The sequence below is a fragment of the Brassica napus genome, chromosome C3 (assembly GCF_020379485.1).
Source record: "Brassica napus cultivar Da-Ae chromosome C3, Da-Ae, whole genome shotgun sequence".
Classification (NCBI taxonomy): domain Eukaryota; kingdom Viridiplantae; phylum Streptophyta; class Magnoliopsida; order Brassicales; family Brassicaceae; genus Brassica; species Brassica napus.
In genome coordinates, this window is record NC_063446.1 from 65,106,057 (window position 1) to 65,125,766 (window position 19,710).

Here is a 19,710-nt window from a genome sequence, read left to right on the forward strand (position 1 = left end):
TTTTTCACCCAATTCTGAAATTGTAAACCAAGGAATTTTTACCCGGTTTAGGGTACGATAATATATATAATTAAAAAAAAAAAATCAAACATAAAATCCCTATCTTTTTGTCTTTCTCAGCTTCCTCTCAAGTCTATTGTCACTGGTTTAAGAAAACAATATCGAGAGTTCATTCAGCCAAACAAAGAATAAAAGATGGGTAACAAGCTGGAGATGGATCAGACGCAGATGCACAAAGAGAACCCACTAAGAATAGTTATAGCTACATGAACTATACGAGTCGTCCGCAACCATGGCTATAGGAACTTCACTCGAAGAAAATATTGGAACTTGACTTGAAGTCTTGAATCATGTCACTAAACCTCCACAAGAATCATTATCTTTTTCTGAAAAAATGACAGATTGCTCATGAAGAGTTGTCAGTAGCCAACTATCAGTAAATCCAAATTGCTTCTTTGCTGTAGCCACTACTTAATTTATCGGTAATAGTAAATTGTGATAACAATAAGGTAGCATATCTTAAACCAACCGAGCGCTCGAGACTAGATAAATTAGACCATTATGTATATTGAGTTAGTTTAGATCACAAACAGTCTATAATTGGAAACAACTTTAGTGTTTCCACTGTACTACAGAAAACGTAACGTTATTCGTGACCTTTCGAAATTTCATAATTACAGGCCAATGAAAAATTATACATAACATGCAAAAAGAATAAGTAAAATCAAATCAAAAGTCCAAACATGCAGGAGGCCTATAAGCTAGGATCAACATAAGCACCTCACTCACATTAGTCAACTTTTGAGTTTAAGAGACTGAAAGCCTGAGACACGTCCTCTTTCTGAGCTTGGTATGCTCTATGTATGGACCAAAAACACAAATAAAAACATGTAACTTATTAAGCAAAATTTTAAATTTAAAAATCACATGACATAAATTATAGTTAAAAGTAAATTACATCATAAACCAAATTAAAATATTAAGAAAAATACATGTTAGGTTATTAAAATAAATTAGTACAATTACCCCGCTCAAATTAGATGTGATATAACAAACACATGATAGATTATTAAAATAAATTAGTACACATGTGTTGTATTTATGCAAATTATATAAGTAAATTAAATATAAACACACACAAAAATTATTTTATCATGCTCAGTTAAAATTAGCATGTGTAAATCTCTCTGTTATATCCCATGTTCAGGTTTAGTGGGAGAAATAAAAGATACAAGTGATATAAAGCAAAAAGAAGACCCACTCCATGTTATTGCTGTCGAAACTAAGCTTGGAGTTCAGTTATCTAATGCACGAGTTCATGCTAACTTATATCAATTAATCAAGTTTTTGTTCAGATAAAGAGATAAAGCTATTGGTGATATTTTTTGGCATTCCTTCTATAAACAATTTTCATAAGAGTTAATATTCTTTCCCAATGAATTTTGATCTTCAGCAGTATCTATACATGTTATGAGAGTATTTATATTGAGAACCCTAAGTCTAGATTAGTTAACTCTAGGATCTTTAATAAAATTTATCATGACCATTTTTTTCGCTGAGATCTATTTTTGTAACAAAAACTTAAAAAAAACTATCAGGAATTTATCTATCTCTTATCCGATATGACAATAATATAAAAAGCAATTTATCTTCATCTAATTTATTACTATAGAATGATTTGGTTTGTGGTTCTAAATTATACAAAGCTATTAAAAGTACATGCAAATAAAATAGAGATTTTTTTTTTTTTGTCAGACAAATAAAATAGGGATTGGGAAGACATTTATACGCGCGGAGAAAAAGATCTAGTTAAACTAATGTGATGGGCCGGGGCCCATTCGTTGCCTTGACTTCTTCAAATTGCAAGAAAAGCTAATCCGATCCAAACAATAATCAAACTAAGTCCAACGAACCGGAACCGACTTTCTAATCCACCAAATTGTACCAAACCGATCCGAAAATAGAATCGCAGATAAATATCTATCTCTTCTCCAGTTCTCTCACACTTTGGATCGCAGACATCGCCGAACATGACCGTCGAATCAACCACCGTCCCACACGTTAACAGCGTCGTTCCGAACGGAGACGCTTCAAACGGTAACGTTATCCCTTCCTCGAAGAAATCGCGTGAGAGCGACCGTCGCCGCCGCAGGCGGAAGCAGAAGAAGAACAACAAGGCATCCCGTGCCGATGTCGATGAAGCGGACGTTTCTGGTGCTTCTGATTCCAAGGAGAACGCAGATCCGCAGCCACAGGTAGGCTTTGTGTTAACTTTCTCCCACTCGATTCATGGGATTGGAGATTTTCTAGGGTTTGTGATTTTTTTTAATCTGATTTATGTTTCCTCGTAGGTATCTGAGCAGGTTGAGATTGAGTACGTTCCAGAGCAGCCTGAATTCGAGGATGGGTTTAGCGATGAGTTTAAGCAAATCTTTGAGAAGTTCAGTTTCAAGGAACTTGTTGCCTCTGAGGTAGGACTCTTTTTTTTTTTTTGTCTCTTTAGCTCGTCAGTGCTTAGATTTTTAGCGAACCGTGTTTGTTTTACTAGGACGACGCTAAGAAGGATGAATCTGAGGAGAATAAAGATGCGAAAAAGAAGGTTAATTCAGATTCAGAAGACGAGGAAGATCAGGGCAATGAACAGAAAGAAAAGGGTATCTCTAACAAGCAGAAAAAGGTTTAATCTTTACTCTGTAGTTAGTTTCTTGATCTTATCTTGATAGGCGCATCTTTTGTAAGATTCCTAAAATCCTGATTTTTTTTTTTTCCACAGCTTGAACGGAGGATGAAGATTGCTGAGCTGAAGCAGGTGTCCGCTAGGCCTGATGTTGTTGAGGTAAGGATGCATTTATATTTTGAAGCTTTTTCTTATCTTTTCTTCTCTCTGTTGTTGTTACCCGCCTAGTGCTGGTTTTGTTGTCCTTTAGCATGCATTATAAACCTCTGGTGTCTTCGTCTCTCATTCTTAGTAACATCTCAAATTTGACTTTGCATTCATACTCTGCTGTTTCATCATTGAAATATATATTTACTTTTGATAGGATGCGTGAATCAGTTTTGTGTGTGTGTGTGTGTGTGTGTGTTTGTATACTACTATACCGTAACTGATCTACATTCTACAATCTTGTAGTAATGCTGTACCCCTTGGACATTTTTGTTATGATTATCCTCTAATAGCTTAGAATTTAATTTTTACATGTTATGGTCTCAGTTGCATGGCATCCCATATCTTTCTTAGGGAAAATCATGTTCTTTGTGTATCCCTCTATAGCTGTTTTGGATGCTTATTATTTCTAACCTCTGTGTTAATGTTTTCAGGTCTGGGACGCTACTTCAGCAGACCCAAAGTTGTTGGTGTTTTTAAAGTCGTATCGGAATACTGTTCCTGTTCCAAGACATTGGTCCCAGAAGAGAAAATATTTGCAGGTTTGTGATATTTCAAGTAATGGTTCTGTAGCTAGTTATATGTTTCTGTGATTTTTGGGTGTGGCACATAGGGGAATTGTATGTATATCAACAGGGATAGGACTCGTCATGCAAATTAAGTTTCCTTATACATATATATGTGCCTCTTGCAGGAGAACGTCTGTGATAAGTGATAACCATGGAGCCTGGACTTGTAGGTGTAACTGAAGAGGACTCTTGATTTTTTTTTTCTATGCATGAAATATTAGGTGTTTATGTTTTGTAGACGTTTGATAATTCTCTGCGAAAGCGTTTTGTTTATCAATTGGGTGGGATTTTCCTTGTCTGAAACTTAATTTTCTGCTTTCGTGTGCACTTTAGTGATCTTCCTGTTAGATGCATCTGGCTTTATAGTACTATTAGGATTCAGTCACGTTTCTTTGCGGTGAAGGCTATTATTATGTTGCTTGCTCTCTCTCTCTTTAGTTGGTGGCTTCTAAGTGTGGCTTCAATTTTGCAGGGAAAGCGTGGTATAGAGAAGGCGCCATTTCATCTTCCTGATTTCATTGCTGCAACCGGAATTCAAAAAATTAGACAGGTATCTTGTCACCGCATGATTTTACTCTTTTATTGATCTGCATTATAAAGATTTTAAATATCTCCCTATTTCCCTTCTACTTTGCATTTATAAAAATGAATATGAAACTTAAGCTTTTGTCTAGGCAGTGGCTTCACTTTTTTGTGCATTCCTGGATGCGAATGGCCATTTCTTCTGTGCTTTTGACGAATTCTCTTTCTTATCAGTCTCAGTTATACAATCTAGTCATTTATATTTGTTGCCGTATAAAATTTCAAAATCTAAGTTATTCTCTATCATTTTTTGTTGGATTTGTTTAGGTGGAAGTCGCTAAATGCTTCTACTAGCTATAGCTAATTTTTATTGGTTCTTGTGCAGGCTTACATTGAGAAAGAAGACGGTAAAAAGTTGAAGCAGAAGCAACGGGAGCGAATGCAACCAAAGATGGGGAAGATGGACATTGACTACCAGGTTTCCCTCTATAACTACTCGTGTTTAGTCGGCATATGTTGATGTATGTTCTTTAACTGATAAGGGAAGATATACCTTCGTATCTCAGGTTCTCCATGATGCATTTTTCAAATACCAAACAAAGCCTAAGCTGTCATCTCTTGGGGATTTATATTTTGAAGGGAAAGAATTTGAGGTACTTCCTTGTGATATATTTTACCTCTATTATGATTTATTACACTACTTGGGTTTATTGCGTTGTGTACATGAATCTAATTGCACTCATTTGGGAAATAGGTAAAACTGAGGGAAACGAAACCAGGGACATTGTCACATGACTTAAAAGAAGCTCTTGGTATGGGTGAAGGCGCACCTCCCCCGTGGCTAATTAATATGCAGGTAAGCTTTCTGTGACTTGTCTTTGTGATTATTCTGATTGAAATGTAATTGATTTTTCACTGAAACCTACTTCTCCGACAGAGATATGGACCTCCCCCTTCGTATCCACATCTTAAAATTCCTGGTCTTAATGCTCCTATTCCACATGGAGCTAGCTTTGGTTATCATGCGGGTGGCTGGGGAAAACCTCCGGTTGATGAGGTAACTTTGTTTTTTTTATCTGGATCCTTTTAATTTACTTTTCCATGCCATTCACTAACACATTTTTGTTGCTGCCCATGGTTTGTGTTATGTAGTTTGGGCGTCCATTGTATGGAGATGTCTTTGGCGTCCAGCAGCAAGATCAGCCTAACTATGAGGTAGTTTTTTTGACATCCCGCTGTTCTGTTTTAAAAATCTGTATTTATACATGGAAGGAAGTCAGCACAAGTGGGACACATAAGCTTCCTATTGAACTATTTCAAAATCTTCAAATTTTGTGGTACTTATTGATGGGTTGTTCTTTTATCGTGATATTAGGATGAGCCTATTGATAAGAGCAAGCACTGGGGTGATTTGGAGGAGGAAGAAGAAGAAGAGGAGGAGGAGGAAGAAGAGGAACAAGAAGAGTCGATGGATGAAGAGGAACTAGAGGACGGCATGGAATCGGTTGATACGATGTCAAGGTATTGTTTTGCCTTAAACGATGTGGTGTATTAACGATGTGGTGTATTTGTATTTTGTTTGCTTATCATATAACAGAAGTATGAAACTGAATGATTTTTCCCCCTTTTTCAGCACTCCCACTGGCATTGAGACTCCGGATGCAATTGAACTTCGCAAGGAGCAGAGAAAGGAACCCGATAGGGCTCTATATCAGGTGGGAAATCTACTTTTGATTGATAGGTTCATTTTATCAACCACCTTTCGGTGGATATTCTCTTATTTTGATGTCAAGGATATTTCACAGTTAACGCTTTTTTGGTTGGTTCCTTAATGCTTGTTATTTATTTATTTGTGAAGGTACTTGAAGAAAAGGGAGAGAATGTTGCTCCTGGAACTTTGCTGGCACCCACACACACATACGTTATTAAAACTGGTACTCAAGACAAGCCGGGAGCCAAAAGGGTAAGCAATCGATGCCAAATACTTATTTGATAGCAATTCACTGTTGGTTAGAAATGAGGCTTGATTTTGAAATAATTTTTGATTTTGGTCAAAAGGTCGTTTAAGTTTAGTAATCTCCGAGTCTTGTGTGTTTTAGAGAATTGCCTTTAACATTTAGTTACGTTGTATCTCTGATGCTTTGGTGTTAGGCTGTTAGCTTTATGACAAGTAGCTAATTTATGCAATTTGTGTCTATTATGATCAGGTTGATTTGCTGAAAGGACAAAAGACAGATCGTGTGGATGTCAGCTTACAGCCAGAAGAGTTGGACGCCCTGGAGAATGTGTTGCCTGCCAAGTAAGTACTTGTGTTAATTGTAATCTCAGACTTATGACTTTATAAGATGAGGAATAGTGTTCTAAACTTTGCATGGTGTGATTTTGGAAGGTATGAGGAAGCAAGAGAAGAGGAGAAACTGCGCAATAAGCCAGAGGACTTCAGTGACATGGTCGCCGAGGTAATTAAATGACTTTCGATATATACTATTGATTAACCTTTTATTTTGGTCTGTGTATATAATAACTTGGTGGAATGTTTACAGAATTCGAAGAAAAGGAAGCGTGATAAGGAAGGCAAGAAAAAGAAGGATTTCAAGTTTTGAGGAAGCTGCTTCTTATTCATGGAAGAACCACCATGAACTCTGGATTCTAGACATGAGAGAGAGGTTTATTTTCCTGAGAATGTATTTGGCTTTACGTAACGTTGAGAGAAGAGCTGAGGTAGAAAACCTTGAGTTTTAAGAACCTAAATGCTGTGGATTCTAGACATGTAATGTGTTTCCTGAAGTTAAAAAAAAAAAATACTACTTTAGACAAATTCAAAGCCAAAGCCTGAAAAAACTTGCATAACAAAAAGTCTAAAACTGAAAGAAACTATGAAGTAGGCATCGTCCATAGATCATAATGACATTGTTTGTTTCTTTCTTTTTGACATTGGGGGTGCTAAAATGAACCATAAAGGCAACAACCTTAAACTATAACATTGAGTGATGGTAATGGTCTTTGTTCTTATGTAATTCGTTGGAAATCTCAATGCGACCAAAATCATTATAATAAGGTCAAATCGTAAGAAAACTCGCGACCTCTCTCATATAACAAACACAAATTGAGAAAACCGCTAAGTTACCTCATTTATTCATCATCACAAACCATATATTATGCATATAAAAGCTACTACAACCGAATCCAGACAAAAGGATCCTTATGATCATCAACTATAAGCTACTACAACATAGGCAATATATAATCATTGTAATGACTACATATTATAAAAGATGTGATCTTTCTTATTTTAACAATAAGCAATACATTTCTTCTTACAATCCATAGTGCATCCACCACCTCCTCCTCCACCGCCGTATCCTTTCCCTGAGCGACTAAAAGAGCTGAAACACTTAGCCGGACACCTCAGCTTCTTGCCGTTACAAGGGCCTTTCACTCTACAAGTCACCGTCGGTCTCACCACACCTCCCTTTCCAAACCCACCGCTCGGACCACCGTACCCTCCGCCGTATCCACCGCCCACTCCGGTCCCGGGGAACCCGTTTCCGAATCCGGGTATTCCGTCAAATCCGGGCACACCTCCGAATCCTGAACCATCGTTTCCGCTCTTGTGACGAGCTGAGTGAGTTGCAGAGACGAAGACGATGAGTAGAAGGGAAGCTAAAATGATCGGTTTTGTAAACATGTTTGTTATCTTGGTTAAGTGGGTTTGGTGAGAAAGTTGGATTGAATATATAAAGATAAGAGCATTAAATAGGAGGAAGATATGAAATACAGTTAAGGCATTGAGTCGTGGATTTTAGCGTGTGAAGATCATTTTAATGCCCGCACTTCACTAGAAAGTCTCTTGTGTCTGTCTCCATCACTTCCGTAACTTGTTGAGGGACTGTACAGATATATTTTCCCCACTTGGCCCCATTTAATTGAAGCATGTGCTTACCTAAAGATCGACAGAACGTTTAAATTAAGTTTAAATTTTGGAGGGCATTTTTGACAGATGTTTTCACGATAAACTAGCAGAGATAAAAAAACTACCAAAAGTTGGAGGAAACTCTTTTTTTTTTGTTTGTTTGTTTCTATATGTTAATATTAATTTAAAAGAAATTCCTAGGATATCAATTTTTAGTTTTTTTTTTATAAAATAGTCCTTAAGGGGAAAAATGACCAATTTTTTTTTATTAAATGGTAAATATATATTTATACTCTAGGTTAACTAATCCAATTTTTTAAAAAATAAATTCAAATTTCAAATTTTTAAAAATAAAAAATTAATATTCAAAAATTTCAAAATAAAAAAGACTATTTTGATTAAAAAAAATTATTTGAGAGAATTGACTTTAATTTAATACCTTCTATGTTTCGTGTTTTTGCATGTTCATACATATTATTCCCTTTGTTCTTTAAGTGACATTATACCGATTTTCACACAAATTTAGGAGACTAAGGGCAGGATTATCGGGGGAAGGAGAGAGGTTTTTAGTAGGTTTTTAAGGGGGGGGGAGCACAAAAAGGAAAAAAATGGGTTACAGAAAAGCCTGAATAAGGATCGCTGTTGGCTGGTTTTTTGCACTGTTCGCGGACTCCACTGATACGTGGCGGCCCACAATTGGTTGAGTTTTTTTTTTCAGACAAAAAAAATTAAAAAATCTATTTGGGTTAATCATGGTCTAATACAATATCTATTCTAAAGACCTTTTTTTATTTTTTGAAGAAAACTAACTAAAGACCATTATTACAACATATCATGATATAAGCATTAATGAACAGACGCCTTTTATTATCATTTGCCTAAATTTTTAGAAACAACTAGTATTTTGAAACAAAATCAAAATGCTGAAACATCACTTATAAAAGAACTTAGGGAGTAAGAAACACGTTTGAAAAAAAAGAAACACGTTTGAAATTTACCAAAAGTTTGGTGAAACAAAATTCAAGTTTAATCTTTGGGTGATACTCATTTTTTCTGTTTCCATATATTAATATTATTTTAATACTTCCTTTCTAAAGATAATTATTTTGTATGTTCGTACATATTAAAAACACAATGAAATTTGGTAATAAACATACTATTATTAACTATTTTCAATAATTTCCAACCAATAGTAGTTTAATAAATATAATTATTATTTTAAAATTTTAGTATTTACCATTATTAATTCATAAAATGCATAATATGTTGAAAATGTATTTTAATCTTGGAGGGTTTTTAACAGATGTTTTCACGATAGCTTACAAATCCACCTAAAGTTGGGTGAAACAAAATTCAATTTTAGTCTACTGATAGTTGGGCGATATTCAATTAAAAAGGAGGATTTTCTTGTCGCACAAAAAGAGGGTTTTCTTTTTATTCTTTTGCTGATGATTATTTCATCAAAGGAAAACTAACTTGTGGTGTTATAACATTGTTCTATTCCATAAGGCCCACTCATTAATTTAGCACAACCATATCGTTTGTCTTGCTCAAAAATCTATGTTAGATGTCAGATCAATAAAACAATGTTTTGTCCAAGGTTACATTAAATTTTAGGGTTGTTAATTAGACTCCACCATTAAATTGGTTTTGTTGACAATTTGGTTCACCATACAGCCTTTCTTGTCTATCTGTAGAGGACATAGGCCATTAGGCCTAAGAGGACCCATCAATATATTTATAGTTGAGCTGTCTTCTATAGAGAGTAAATGAGCAGGTGAACAGAGTATTTGAAAGAATGGTAATCTAATGATTATTGAAGATGACATTTGTTTCATTTATCCTTTTAACATTATGACAAGTTTTGTCATTAAACTGATTCACATTTGGGCCAAAAAAACACGGTTTAAGCTTAGTCTCCTCACCGGACACTGCTGAAAGTTTTGAGCGGTCCTTGCAGCACAGACCATGGAGGTCGTTTGTTGTCTTCCTGAAATTTTACATAGTAAAAAAAAATAAAAATTACTTTAAATGTAAAAGAAGACTCTTTCAAAGAATTGTCAGTTCACAATTAGTAGGACTCGAGCAGACACAATTGGACATTTGTAGACATGATGAAAACACAAAAAGGATCGGTATAAAGTTTCTTAAGAGATCAAACCGATCCAGCTTATAGCTTTATCAGTGATTGATGAAACCAAAAGCAAAAACAAGTAAACATGCTTGCAAGAGAAACTTAAAACATACTCTGATGTCTGTGACAGATTTGCAGGAGGAACATCTGACAGATGGAGCTCCATAAGGATACATCAAGAGAAGTTCGCAATTGCTACACTTCACCTGACCAACCTGGTAAGCTGTACACAAAGAATGAGCCATTGATTACAAACCAACAAGAGAAGGATATTTTCATCAGTTCAGGAGATATTACTGAAGTAACTGTAACGGAGTAGTAGAGTAGTGATCACACATTTGAACCCAGAGAAGTAAGACTAACCAAATAAAGAATCAAAGATCAGATAAATGGTCAATAAGAGAGCAATTATAATGGACTAGAGACCCAAAGATCATTCTTATTTCACCACTTTGAATGAATCTACCATACCAAGCTCAGAACTTTACATAAGAGATAATGGATTTAAGCAGCAATGATGACGAACAAAGAAGTGAAACCAGCAACAACATAGATAATATCACTGACGCAGTCCCCAAGATTCTTGCTTTTTCCAACAGTGTTCAAGTCACTTAAAGAGATTATCAACAACACAAAGCTTCCAAAGTTAATGAATTAAAGAGACAAAGGAAGCAGTAACCTTCAAGAACGAGATTAACAGTCTGACAACAGGAACACTTGACGTGTTTGGTTCCTCGGGGATACGAAAGTAAACGCCTGCAAGATCCACACACCATTTGCGCCATCTCTACAACCCCTCAAAACAATAAAAAGCTGACATCTTTAATCATTCACGGACCCTCTAAACACAGACTGATTAAAAATACCGGAAATTTCGGCGGCGGAGATCGGAGGAGGAGGAAGAACTGTAGATTCCCATCCCGGAGGAGGACCTTCTTCCTCATCCTCATCCTCTTCTTTCTTCTGCGATTGTATCTCTTCCATCATGTCTTTGGTCTCGGCTTCGGCGATCATCACTCTCTTGCAAAGATGTGAGAATTCACCACTGATGAAGACTAAACAAACCGGAATGTGACATTGGTTCCGGTACACTAAAACCGGACACTCAATCTTTTCCTCTTTGGTTTTCGGTTCGATTTTCAACCGGACCGAACCTGAATTAAAAGCAGAATTGAGCAAGAAAACCGGAGTTGAATTGATTTATGATACGATTTTCAACACTCTTCAGTTGCTATGAAATTACAAGAGACTCAAAGTTACAAGAAAAAAAGAAAAGAAAAGAAAAATATACATTCAATTTGGAAATTAATTAGCTTAAAATATACAAAAACAAAGTGATATTCCTTGCGTTGGTGAATGATTCAACGTTCACATGATCATGACTACTATCCATCAAATTGGTACATAGCTGGCAAGAGCATGCAGTAAACTTGCTCTTGCTATAAAAGTTACAACGTAAAAAGTCATGGTTACATAAGCAAATGTGAACATGTCTTTTAAATTATCAATGGATGTTACAAATGCATGTATAATTAAACATACTCTAAACATTACTACTAGGAATGTGTAAACAACATATAATACGCCAAAGGAGAGAAAATCAGGGTCACACTAAAACGTTAGATTATAAAGAGAAAATTAGTTTGATAAAGAGACTCAATCGGCTTTTGTGGCATGAAGGTTGATTTCTGATAATATTCTTATCGTCCAGGAAATGTTTCATGGATTGCGGACTAATAAAGCATGTCAGGGAAAGTATATGGCAATTAAAACAGATATGAGCAAAGCATATGATAGAGTGGAATGGGATTTTATTGAGGCTTTATTCCAGAAAAAGGGTTTTGATCTTCATTGGATTAAATTGATGATGGAATGCATTTCTTCGGTTCAATATCGGGTTCTTATAAATGGTCAACCTTGTGGCCTCATTGTTCCACATAGAGGTCTACGCCAAGGAGATCCTTTATCGCCTTATTTATTTATTCTCTGCACTGAGGCTTTAATTGCAAACATAAAAAAGGCGGAGAGAGAGAAACAAATTACGGGAATGAAGGTAGCTAGAGCTTGCCCATCGATTTCTCATTTGCGGATGATAGTCTCTTCTTTTGTAAAGCTCAAAAAGAAGAGTGTCAAACCATCCTTAGGATTTTAAAGGATTATGAGACAGTCTCGGGCCAGCTAATAAATTTTGATAAATCTTCCATTCAATTTGGATATAAGATTGAAGAACCTGTCAGACAGGAATTAAGAGATATCTTGGGTATTCAGAATCTTGGAGGAATGGGATCATATCTTGGTCTTCCAGAAAATCTGGGGGATCAAAGATTCAAGTTTTTAGTTTTGTTTAGGATCGTTTAAATAATAGAGTAAATGGGTGGACTTTCAAGTTTTTTACAAAAGCGGGAAAGGAAGTGATTATTAAGTCGGTGATCACGGCATTACCAAATCATTCGATGTCCTGTTATCGATTACCTAAAGCAACGGTGAAAAAACTAACAAGTGCGGTATCACAATTTTGGTGGAGCCCAGGAGGAAGCACAAGAGGGATGCACTGGAAATCATGGGACAAAGTATGTGTAGATAAGGAGGAAGATGGCTTAGGTTTTTAAGATATCACTGATTTCAACACAGCGATGCTTGGTAAACAGTTATGGCGTCTGATAGAGAAGCCAAATACTTTATTTTCTCGAGTCTTCAAAGGTCGGTATTATAGGAATGCTTCACCTTTAGAACCGATTCGCTCATATTCTCCGTCATATGGCTGGCGGAGTATTGTTTCTGCTAGATCTCTGGTTAGCAAATGACTAATCAAAAGGGTGGGATCAGGATCTTCTATATCAGTATGGAATGACCCTTGGCTCCCAACCACTCGCCCGAGACCAGCTAATAAAAATCAACACAATCTATACCCTCATCTTACAGTAGAGTCCCTCATTGACTTTACCTCGCGTACTTGGAATTTAGAGGTAATTCGGGATTTGGTGGATCCTCAGGATGCGAAACTTATAGAAAGTATTCCACTAAGTAGGAATCAGAGGGTGGATAGAGATGGATGGCACTTTACAAAAAAATGGAAAATATACGGTCAAATCAGGATATCAGGTAGAACGGATTTATCCAGACAAAGGAAAACCACCATTACTGATTGGTCACACAGTTGATGTTTTGAAGGCTTACTGCTGGAAAATACGGTGCCCACCAAAGCTAAAACATTTTCTATGGCAATTAGTGATAGGATGCATAACAGTTCGTAAGAATTTACAGGCAAGGGGGATTCAAGGGGATATTTGTTGTACCCGATGTGGAGCTCCTGAGGAATCGATAAATCATGTATTTTTTGAATGTCCTCCAGCTCTCCAGGTTTGGGCTCTTTCGAAGATACCATCAAACCCAGTCTATTTTCCAACAAGTTCCCTATTCACAAATATGGATCATCTATTCTGGAGAGTTTTCCCGTAGATGGAGGATCACCAGTTTGCGTGGATTCTATGGTATATCTGGAAAAGTAGGAATAATAAAGTTTTCAGCAACTTGGATATAGATCCTATGGATACGATTAAATTGGCGGAAACAAAATCAACATTATGGGCTGAGGCACAAGTAGTAAATGACCAGAGGACGCCAACACCAAGAATAGACACGGTATTGCTGTCGATCTCAGGAAGATGGTGTTTTACGGATGGCTCGTGGATGGAGGGTGCTAGGTTTTCAGGACAAGGTTGACTTAGTACTTTGGAAGGTTTCGATGGATTACTGGGGGCGAGGAATGTAAGGGCTAGTCTTTCGCCTCTTCATGCGGAGATGGAAGCACTTTTATGGGCAATGGAATGCATGAGGAACTTACGTCAATTTCAGATTACGTTTGCAACATATTGTTCTCAATTGGTGAAGATGGTTTCGGAACCAGAAGATTGACCAGCTTTTGCAACATATTTGGAAGATATCAAGACCCTGAAAGAGAGTTTCACCCGATCAGAGATCATCTATGTACCACAGACGCAAAATTCAAAGGCGGATAGTCTAGCATGCAGTGCTAGAAAACAGCCGTCTTTCGTCGTTCACATGGATGCAGATCACCCGGTTTGGTTCACAGAGTCAATATGAATCTGTATTGTTGATGACAAAAAAAATAAAAAATAGTTTGATAAAGCTGAAAACAAACTTTGGATATAACAAAAAGAACCTACGGGTTTCTTAGATCTGTAGAGTATTTCATCCTCTATGGTATGGAGAACATGCATCACCAGTTGTTGCGTGCATTCATGACCACCAAGTAATAACTTAGTCTTGTCCAAGATTGCTATTGGTAAGAGTGCGCATTGCCCGAAGAAAGAACCCCTTTTGGTTAGATCTACCGAAACTAGTTTCTTCCATGTCTTTGTGTTGCCGCCTGAACAATCCAACGACCATATCTTTAATGTGAACCGGTTATTCTCGGATACACACAAACTATTATCAAGGATGCACATGCAGACGCTGGAAGGGTCACGTACATGGGCAATGGGAGCTTTGCAGATTACTTGAAAAGTTTCATTGTAAAGATCGAATGATAATACATTTTCTTCAAGCTCCGTTAACCAATAAAGCGACCCATCAAAGTACACTGGATTATTGTAAGCGTTGATCCGATAAGGAGACGCAGGGTGAACGTACCTCCAAGCATTAATTAGTGCCAACATCGAAAACTTCACAAGTGGTAACATTGTCTAGGCCAAACCCATACGAATTATATAAGAAAACCGGCTTGTACGTGCCGTTAAGTTTGTCTCTACCGAATCCAAGCTTAGGACTTGGGGAGACAGACACTCCGTGTCTAGACATGTGGTGTTGAATTTTGGCAAGATGAAAAGTTTGATACCATCTAGTGGCGGGATTGGCCACCACCACACCGACACGCGTGTCGTAGAGGCATACTAGACCGTCACAACTACCGTGGCATATCGACCGGCACAAAGAACGGAACCAGATATTATAAACTATTTCTGACCTAGAAAAAACTATTGGAGCACGCTTTATGATCTGATCATCATCACGAAGGGACGTGAAAAGGAAATCTGGACCTCGTGATTGCTTGCGACAGATCAACTGCCTTTCCTGGAAACGACGGTCCTCGACTGTGGATTTCCACTTCTTGGATACGGACTTGAATCTCAGCAATGACATCACCGGAAGTCTCTCTAGTATGAGCTCTATATAACATCGTCAGGTAGCAGCAATTTCACACTCAATCGTTTTTTCAACAGTAGGAGTTCCAATCTCGAGCCATGGCTTGTCACCATTGTATCTCGTGTCAAGAGGGGCATACAGCATTGTATACAAATATATAGCTAAGGATCCTACTCGAACTAGGAATCTGGAAGAAAAAAAGAAGGAAATCTTCAAGTCTGTTCTTATCAAAAAAAAATCTTCAAGTCTGTTTATTTATATCAAGGAAAATAAATTCTTTTTTTTAAACAAACAAAGAAATAAATTCCAAGAGATTCCTTTTTTTTTGTTTTCTTATTATCTATAACGACATTAACCAACTTAATACACATTAAAAATATATTTACTAAAACACAATTATGCTATTTTGAAAAATAAGCACTGTCAAGACCAAGATTTTTAGTGATTTGCGTTAACAATTTTGTAAAAGAAAATTTTAATTTATATTTAGGGCTTTTTTGCAAAAATTCAAAGTCAAACACAAAACTAACTTCTTTTTTTTTTGAAAATTAGTTTTGCCTTATTCACCCCACAAGTTCATATAATTCACGAAAATGCGATCAATTTTTTTTTCTTTCGAAAATGACATTTTTACTCTCTCACCCTTATCATCTTCAAGTAATTACAAGATTGTCATTGTTATCAATACCCGAACCACCAATTTGAAGCTCTTAATGCTCCCAAAATCGATTTACCCTTCTTCTTTCTCCATTCTTATGAACTAAACACAACATCTCTCTCACTTTCTCTCCACATTCAGCTAAAAAAACCCAAGATTTTGATTCTACATTTTTTATGGTTCATAGAGTCATAGAAGCTAACGATTCTGGGTGGGTCACTTTCGTTTGAGATTATGGTGCTTGGAGAAGCCTTATGTGTGCTAAGGAAGTTATCTCACCAATTTAAAGTATGAAATAGAGTTTTTTTTTCAGATCTGTTCGTCCAGACGCCTTCCCTGTAGACGACTTACCTGGAAGTCGTCTGGTCAATGTAGAGGTTATTTTGCAATTGACTTTGAAATCTGTTTTCTGAGACGACTGGAATATAAGTCGTCTGCTTTTGTTTGGTTACAATAAAATCTCCAAAGAACCTAGACGACTTACATGTAAGTCGTCATAGGTTAGTTTTGCATTTGACTGGATTTTGTCGGAATTTTGATTTTCCTGGACGACTTATATTTCAGTCGTCTGGTGGAAAATTGAAATATCAATATTTTATTAAAACCCGACGACTTACATGTAAGTCGTCGTATGTTAGTTTTGCCATTGAAAAAAAACTCAATATTTAATTATACCCAGACAACTTACAATTCTGTCGTCCGCCCGACAACTTACATGTAAGTCGTCCATGATTTTATTCCGAGATTCTGGTCAAACCTCGTAAATCCTGGACGACTTACATGTAAGTCGTCGGACGGACGACTGAATTGTGAGTCGTCTATATATAATTAAATATTGAAGTTTTATTTTTCAATTGCAAAACTAACCTATGACGACTTAATTGTAAGTCGTCGAGTTTTAATAAAATATTGATATTTCAATTTTTCACCAGACGACTGAAATGTAAGTCGTCCATGAAAGTCAAACTTTTGAAATAATCTAGTCAAATGCAAAACTAACCTATGACGACTGAAATGTAAGTCGTCTAGCTTTTTGGAGTTTTTTTTTAACTAGACAAAATTAGACGACTTATTTTTCAGTCGTCTCAGATAACAGATTTCAAAGTCAATTGCAAAAATAACCTCTGCGTTGACCAGACGACTTATATTTTAGTCGTCTGGAAGACTTAGATTGAAGTCGTCCGCGTCGATCTTTAATAAACTTTCGTTTTCTTTGTTCTATGTTTGCTAATGTGTTTTATTTTGACTTTTTCAGGTGATGCGTCAGTTACATGCAGTGTATGGAGAATGATTGTTGAAAGATGGATGTTGGAATTTTGTGGTTGATCATTTCAAAGGAGCGAGAATGTTATTTTTGAGTGAAGGTTCGACATATGTTGATCTTGTTGCAATGGCTCAAGAAGATTATAACCTGGACATGAACACAGAGTCTGTGGAGTTAACCTACTCATTACAACAGATGGTTCCAGACCTTCCTCTTATTCATGTTACAAGTGATAGACAAGTTCAGAACTTGCTCGAGATAACTAAAATGCATGAAGTACGTCTGGCTGTAGACGACTTACGTGGAAGTCTTCTGGTCAATGCAGAGAATTACATGGAAGTCTTCTGGTCAATGCAGAGACTTACATGGAAGTAGTCTCGAATTGTTATATGCTTTGACTAGTTACTATTGTTTGTTTCCATCTCTTAAGTATTATTGTTATAGACACTAATGATAATTATTGTTTTGAGTTGGAAGAAGGGTTAAAATGCTTCTTAAAATGTTGTATTAATATGAAGCTACCAACATTCTTGTTTATTAAGATGAGAAGAAGGCCACTGGAGTTTATTATTACATATGGGAGATCCAAAGATAAGAGAAAGGCTATTGAAGTCTATTATTTCATTGATTTGTAAATGTGTAAACACATTGTTAGCACATCTTGGGAAACATTATTACTGATTTTACAAAAAATTCACAACTAAAAGAGTAGACATGCAAATTCCAAAACAGACCACAAACAAAACTATTATAGATCATTCCTTTACAAAGACAAGCATGGACTCCACTTGATATGGAAGAAGACTTCGCCAGAAGACTTTCAGGAAGTGCAGACGACTTCCCTGGAAGTCGTCTAGCGCATTATATTTTAGGCAACTAACAGGTAAGTCGTCCCAGAAGTCTTCCAGATCTGAAAAACCTGCATATCAAATCCAGATCTGAAAAACCTGCATATCAAAAAACGTTCAAATGGCTTAAAAACAGAGAAAATGAGTGGAGGATTAGATAAATCTACCTTTATAGAACAGACAAAAATACATATCTAAAATTAATAGATCTACCTTTAAATGAGTGGAAGATGAGAACCATCTGATTAAAAACCTGAAAAAATAAAAGATAGATTAGTGAGAAAGACATGATACAAAACTGAAAAATTCATAAAAATTTTGGTGTTTTCAAGTCAAAGAGGTTAGAGTGGGTTTGGAGAGTTTTAGTTTGGGGAAAAAAGTAAGACCTTTATACAACAGGAAGCTACCAAATGAAGAAAAATCAAACATAAAAACTTACCAAAACGCTCAGATCTGTTATGAAAGGGAGGCTTTGTCAGAAGACTTCCAAGAAGTCCTCGTCTGGAAGAATTCCTGGAAGTCGTCTAGCGCATTATATTTTAGACAACTAACAGGTAGGTCGTACCAGAAGTCTTCCAGATATGGAAAACTTGTATATCCAAATCCAGATCTGAAAAACCTGCATATCTAAAAACGTTCAAATGGCTTAAAAACAGAGAAAATAAGTGGAAGATTAGATAAATCTACCTTTATAGAACACACAAAAATACATATCTAAAATTGATAGATCTACCTTTAAATGAGTGGAAGATGAGAATCATGTGAAGAAAAACCTGCAAAAACAAGTTAAATTAGTGAGAAAGACATGAGACAAAAACAATAAATTGATATAAAGCTTAGCGTTTATAAGTTTAAAGAGATTAGAGAGAGGTTGAAGAGTTTTAGAATGATGAACATTACATTTTTGTTGCAGCCATTTGAGAGGAGGAGAGAAAATTTGTAAATTTTTCTTTATATAGGGAGACAAAAAATCCAATTAGGTTAAAATATTTTTGATTCAGACGACTTTCTAGACGATTTTCTAGATGACTTACTTGCAAGTCGCCCAGAAGACTTTAATATTTTTAGCGGAAATTAAAATATTTTTAGCGGGAACCAAAAATAGAATTTTTTAAAAAATTTTAGGCGGGAATATTTGGACGACCAGCTAAAATTATTCACTAGACGACTTCCATATTTGGACGACCAGTCCCTAAAAATAACCTCTAAACTTAATTAACTAACTAAACACTTCATAAAATCAAATTAAACTTCAAAAGTGTTTACAATACATAAAAATAAATATTTACAGGTAAAAATTAAATTTAAAAACAAACATTCAAGCTTTCCAAAATCTAACCCTAAGAATACATACAATACTACAACATATGTTGCCAAACCCTAGACCAAAGAATACCATGATTCACTACCTACACTCATCTATGTTGAAAACAATTCAGTTTTGTTATATTTTAATTTATATCACTTAAAACTGTTTATAATTACATGATTTTAATTTTTCGCTTATCAAAATATGTTTTAAAAAAATTATAAATTATTTTTAAGATCAGCACACCAGAAGACTTACTTGGAAGTCATCTAGAAGACTTCTAGCATCTCAGACGACTTACTGAGGCTATATTCGTAAAAATGGCTTCTGTTTTTTTGTTTGGTCACAAGGGGCTGGCTGTATTTTCACAAGGCTTTTATGTTAGTTTTGCATTTGATTCAAGTTTGGGTATATATTTGTATTTAAAATCAAGCTGTAAGTTA

The 19,710-nt window shown here is 35.9% G+C and overlaps 3 protein-coding genes and 1 pseudogene across 3 annotated transcripts; 1 reads left to right on the top strand and 3 right to left on the bottom strand.

Annotated features, from left to right (window-relative positions):
- The first annotated feature begins 1,946 nt into the window (after positions 1 to 1,946).
- LOC106432168 (splicing factor 3B subunit 2) lies at positions 1,947 to 6,793 on the top strand. Its single transcript, XM_013873014.3, has 17 exons — positions 1,947 to 2,255; positions 2,352 to 2,471; positions 2,549 to 2,677; positions 2,774 to 2,836; positions 3,319 to 3,426; positions 3,926 to 4,003; positions 4,361 to 4,453; positions 4,542 to 4,628; positions 4,730 to 4,831; positions 4,913 to 5,032; positions 5,128 to 5,190; positions 5,351 to 5,496; positions 5,609 to 5,690; positions 5,834 to 5,938; positions 6,183 to 6,274; positions 6,365 to 6,434; positions 6,519 to 6,793. The coding sequence occupies exons 1-17, from the start codon at positions 2,031 to 2,033 to the stop codon at positions 6,576 to 6,578; spliced, it is 1,743 nt and encodes a 580-aa protein (XP_013728468.1). The 5' UTR covers positions 1,947 to 2,030; the 3' UTR covers positions 6,579 to 6,793.
- Positions 6,794 to 7,068: 275 nt separating this feature from the next.
- LOC125583877 (glycine, alanine and asparagine-rich protein-like) lies at positions 7,069 to 7,793 on the bottom strand. The gene has a single exon (XM_048751416.1). The coding sequence runs from the start codon at positions 7,661 to 7,663 to the stop codon at positions 7,268 to 7,270; it is 396 nt and encodes a 131-aa protein (XP_048607373.1). The 5' UTR covers positions 7,664 to 7,793; the 3' UTR covers positions 7,069 to 7,267.
- A 1,884-nt stretch (positions 7,794 to 9,677) lies between these two features.
- LOC106432137 (protein LOL2) lies at positions 9,678 to 11,097 on the bottom strand. Its single transcript, XM_013872981.2, has 4 exons — positions 10,889 to 11,097; positions 10,702 to 10,809; positions 10,136 to 10,245; positions 9,678 to 9,878 (listed from the first exon to the last, which is right to left on the bottom strand). Exons 1-4 carry the CDS (start codon positions 11,034 to 11,036, stop codon positions 9,810 to 9,812), a joined length of 435 nt encoding a protein of 144 aa, XP_013728435.1. The 5' UTR covers positions 11,037 to 11,097; the 3' UTR covers positions 9,678 to 9,809.
- Positions 11,098 to 14,128: 3,031 nt separating this feature from the next.
- On the bottom strand, positions 14,129 to 15,301 carry LOC125583269 (annotated as a pseudogene).
- Positions 15,302 to 19,710: the final 4,409 nt, after the last annotated feature.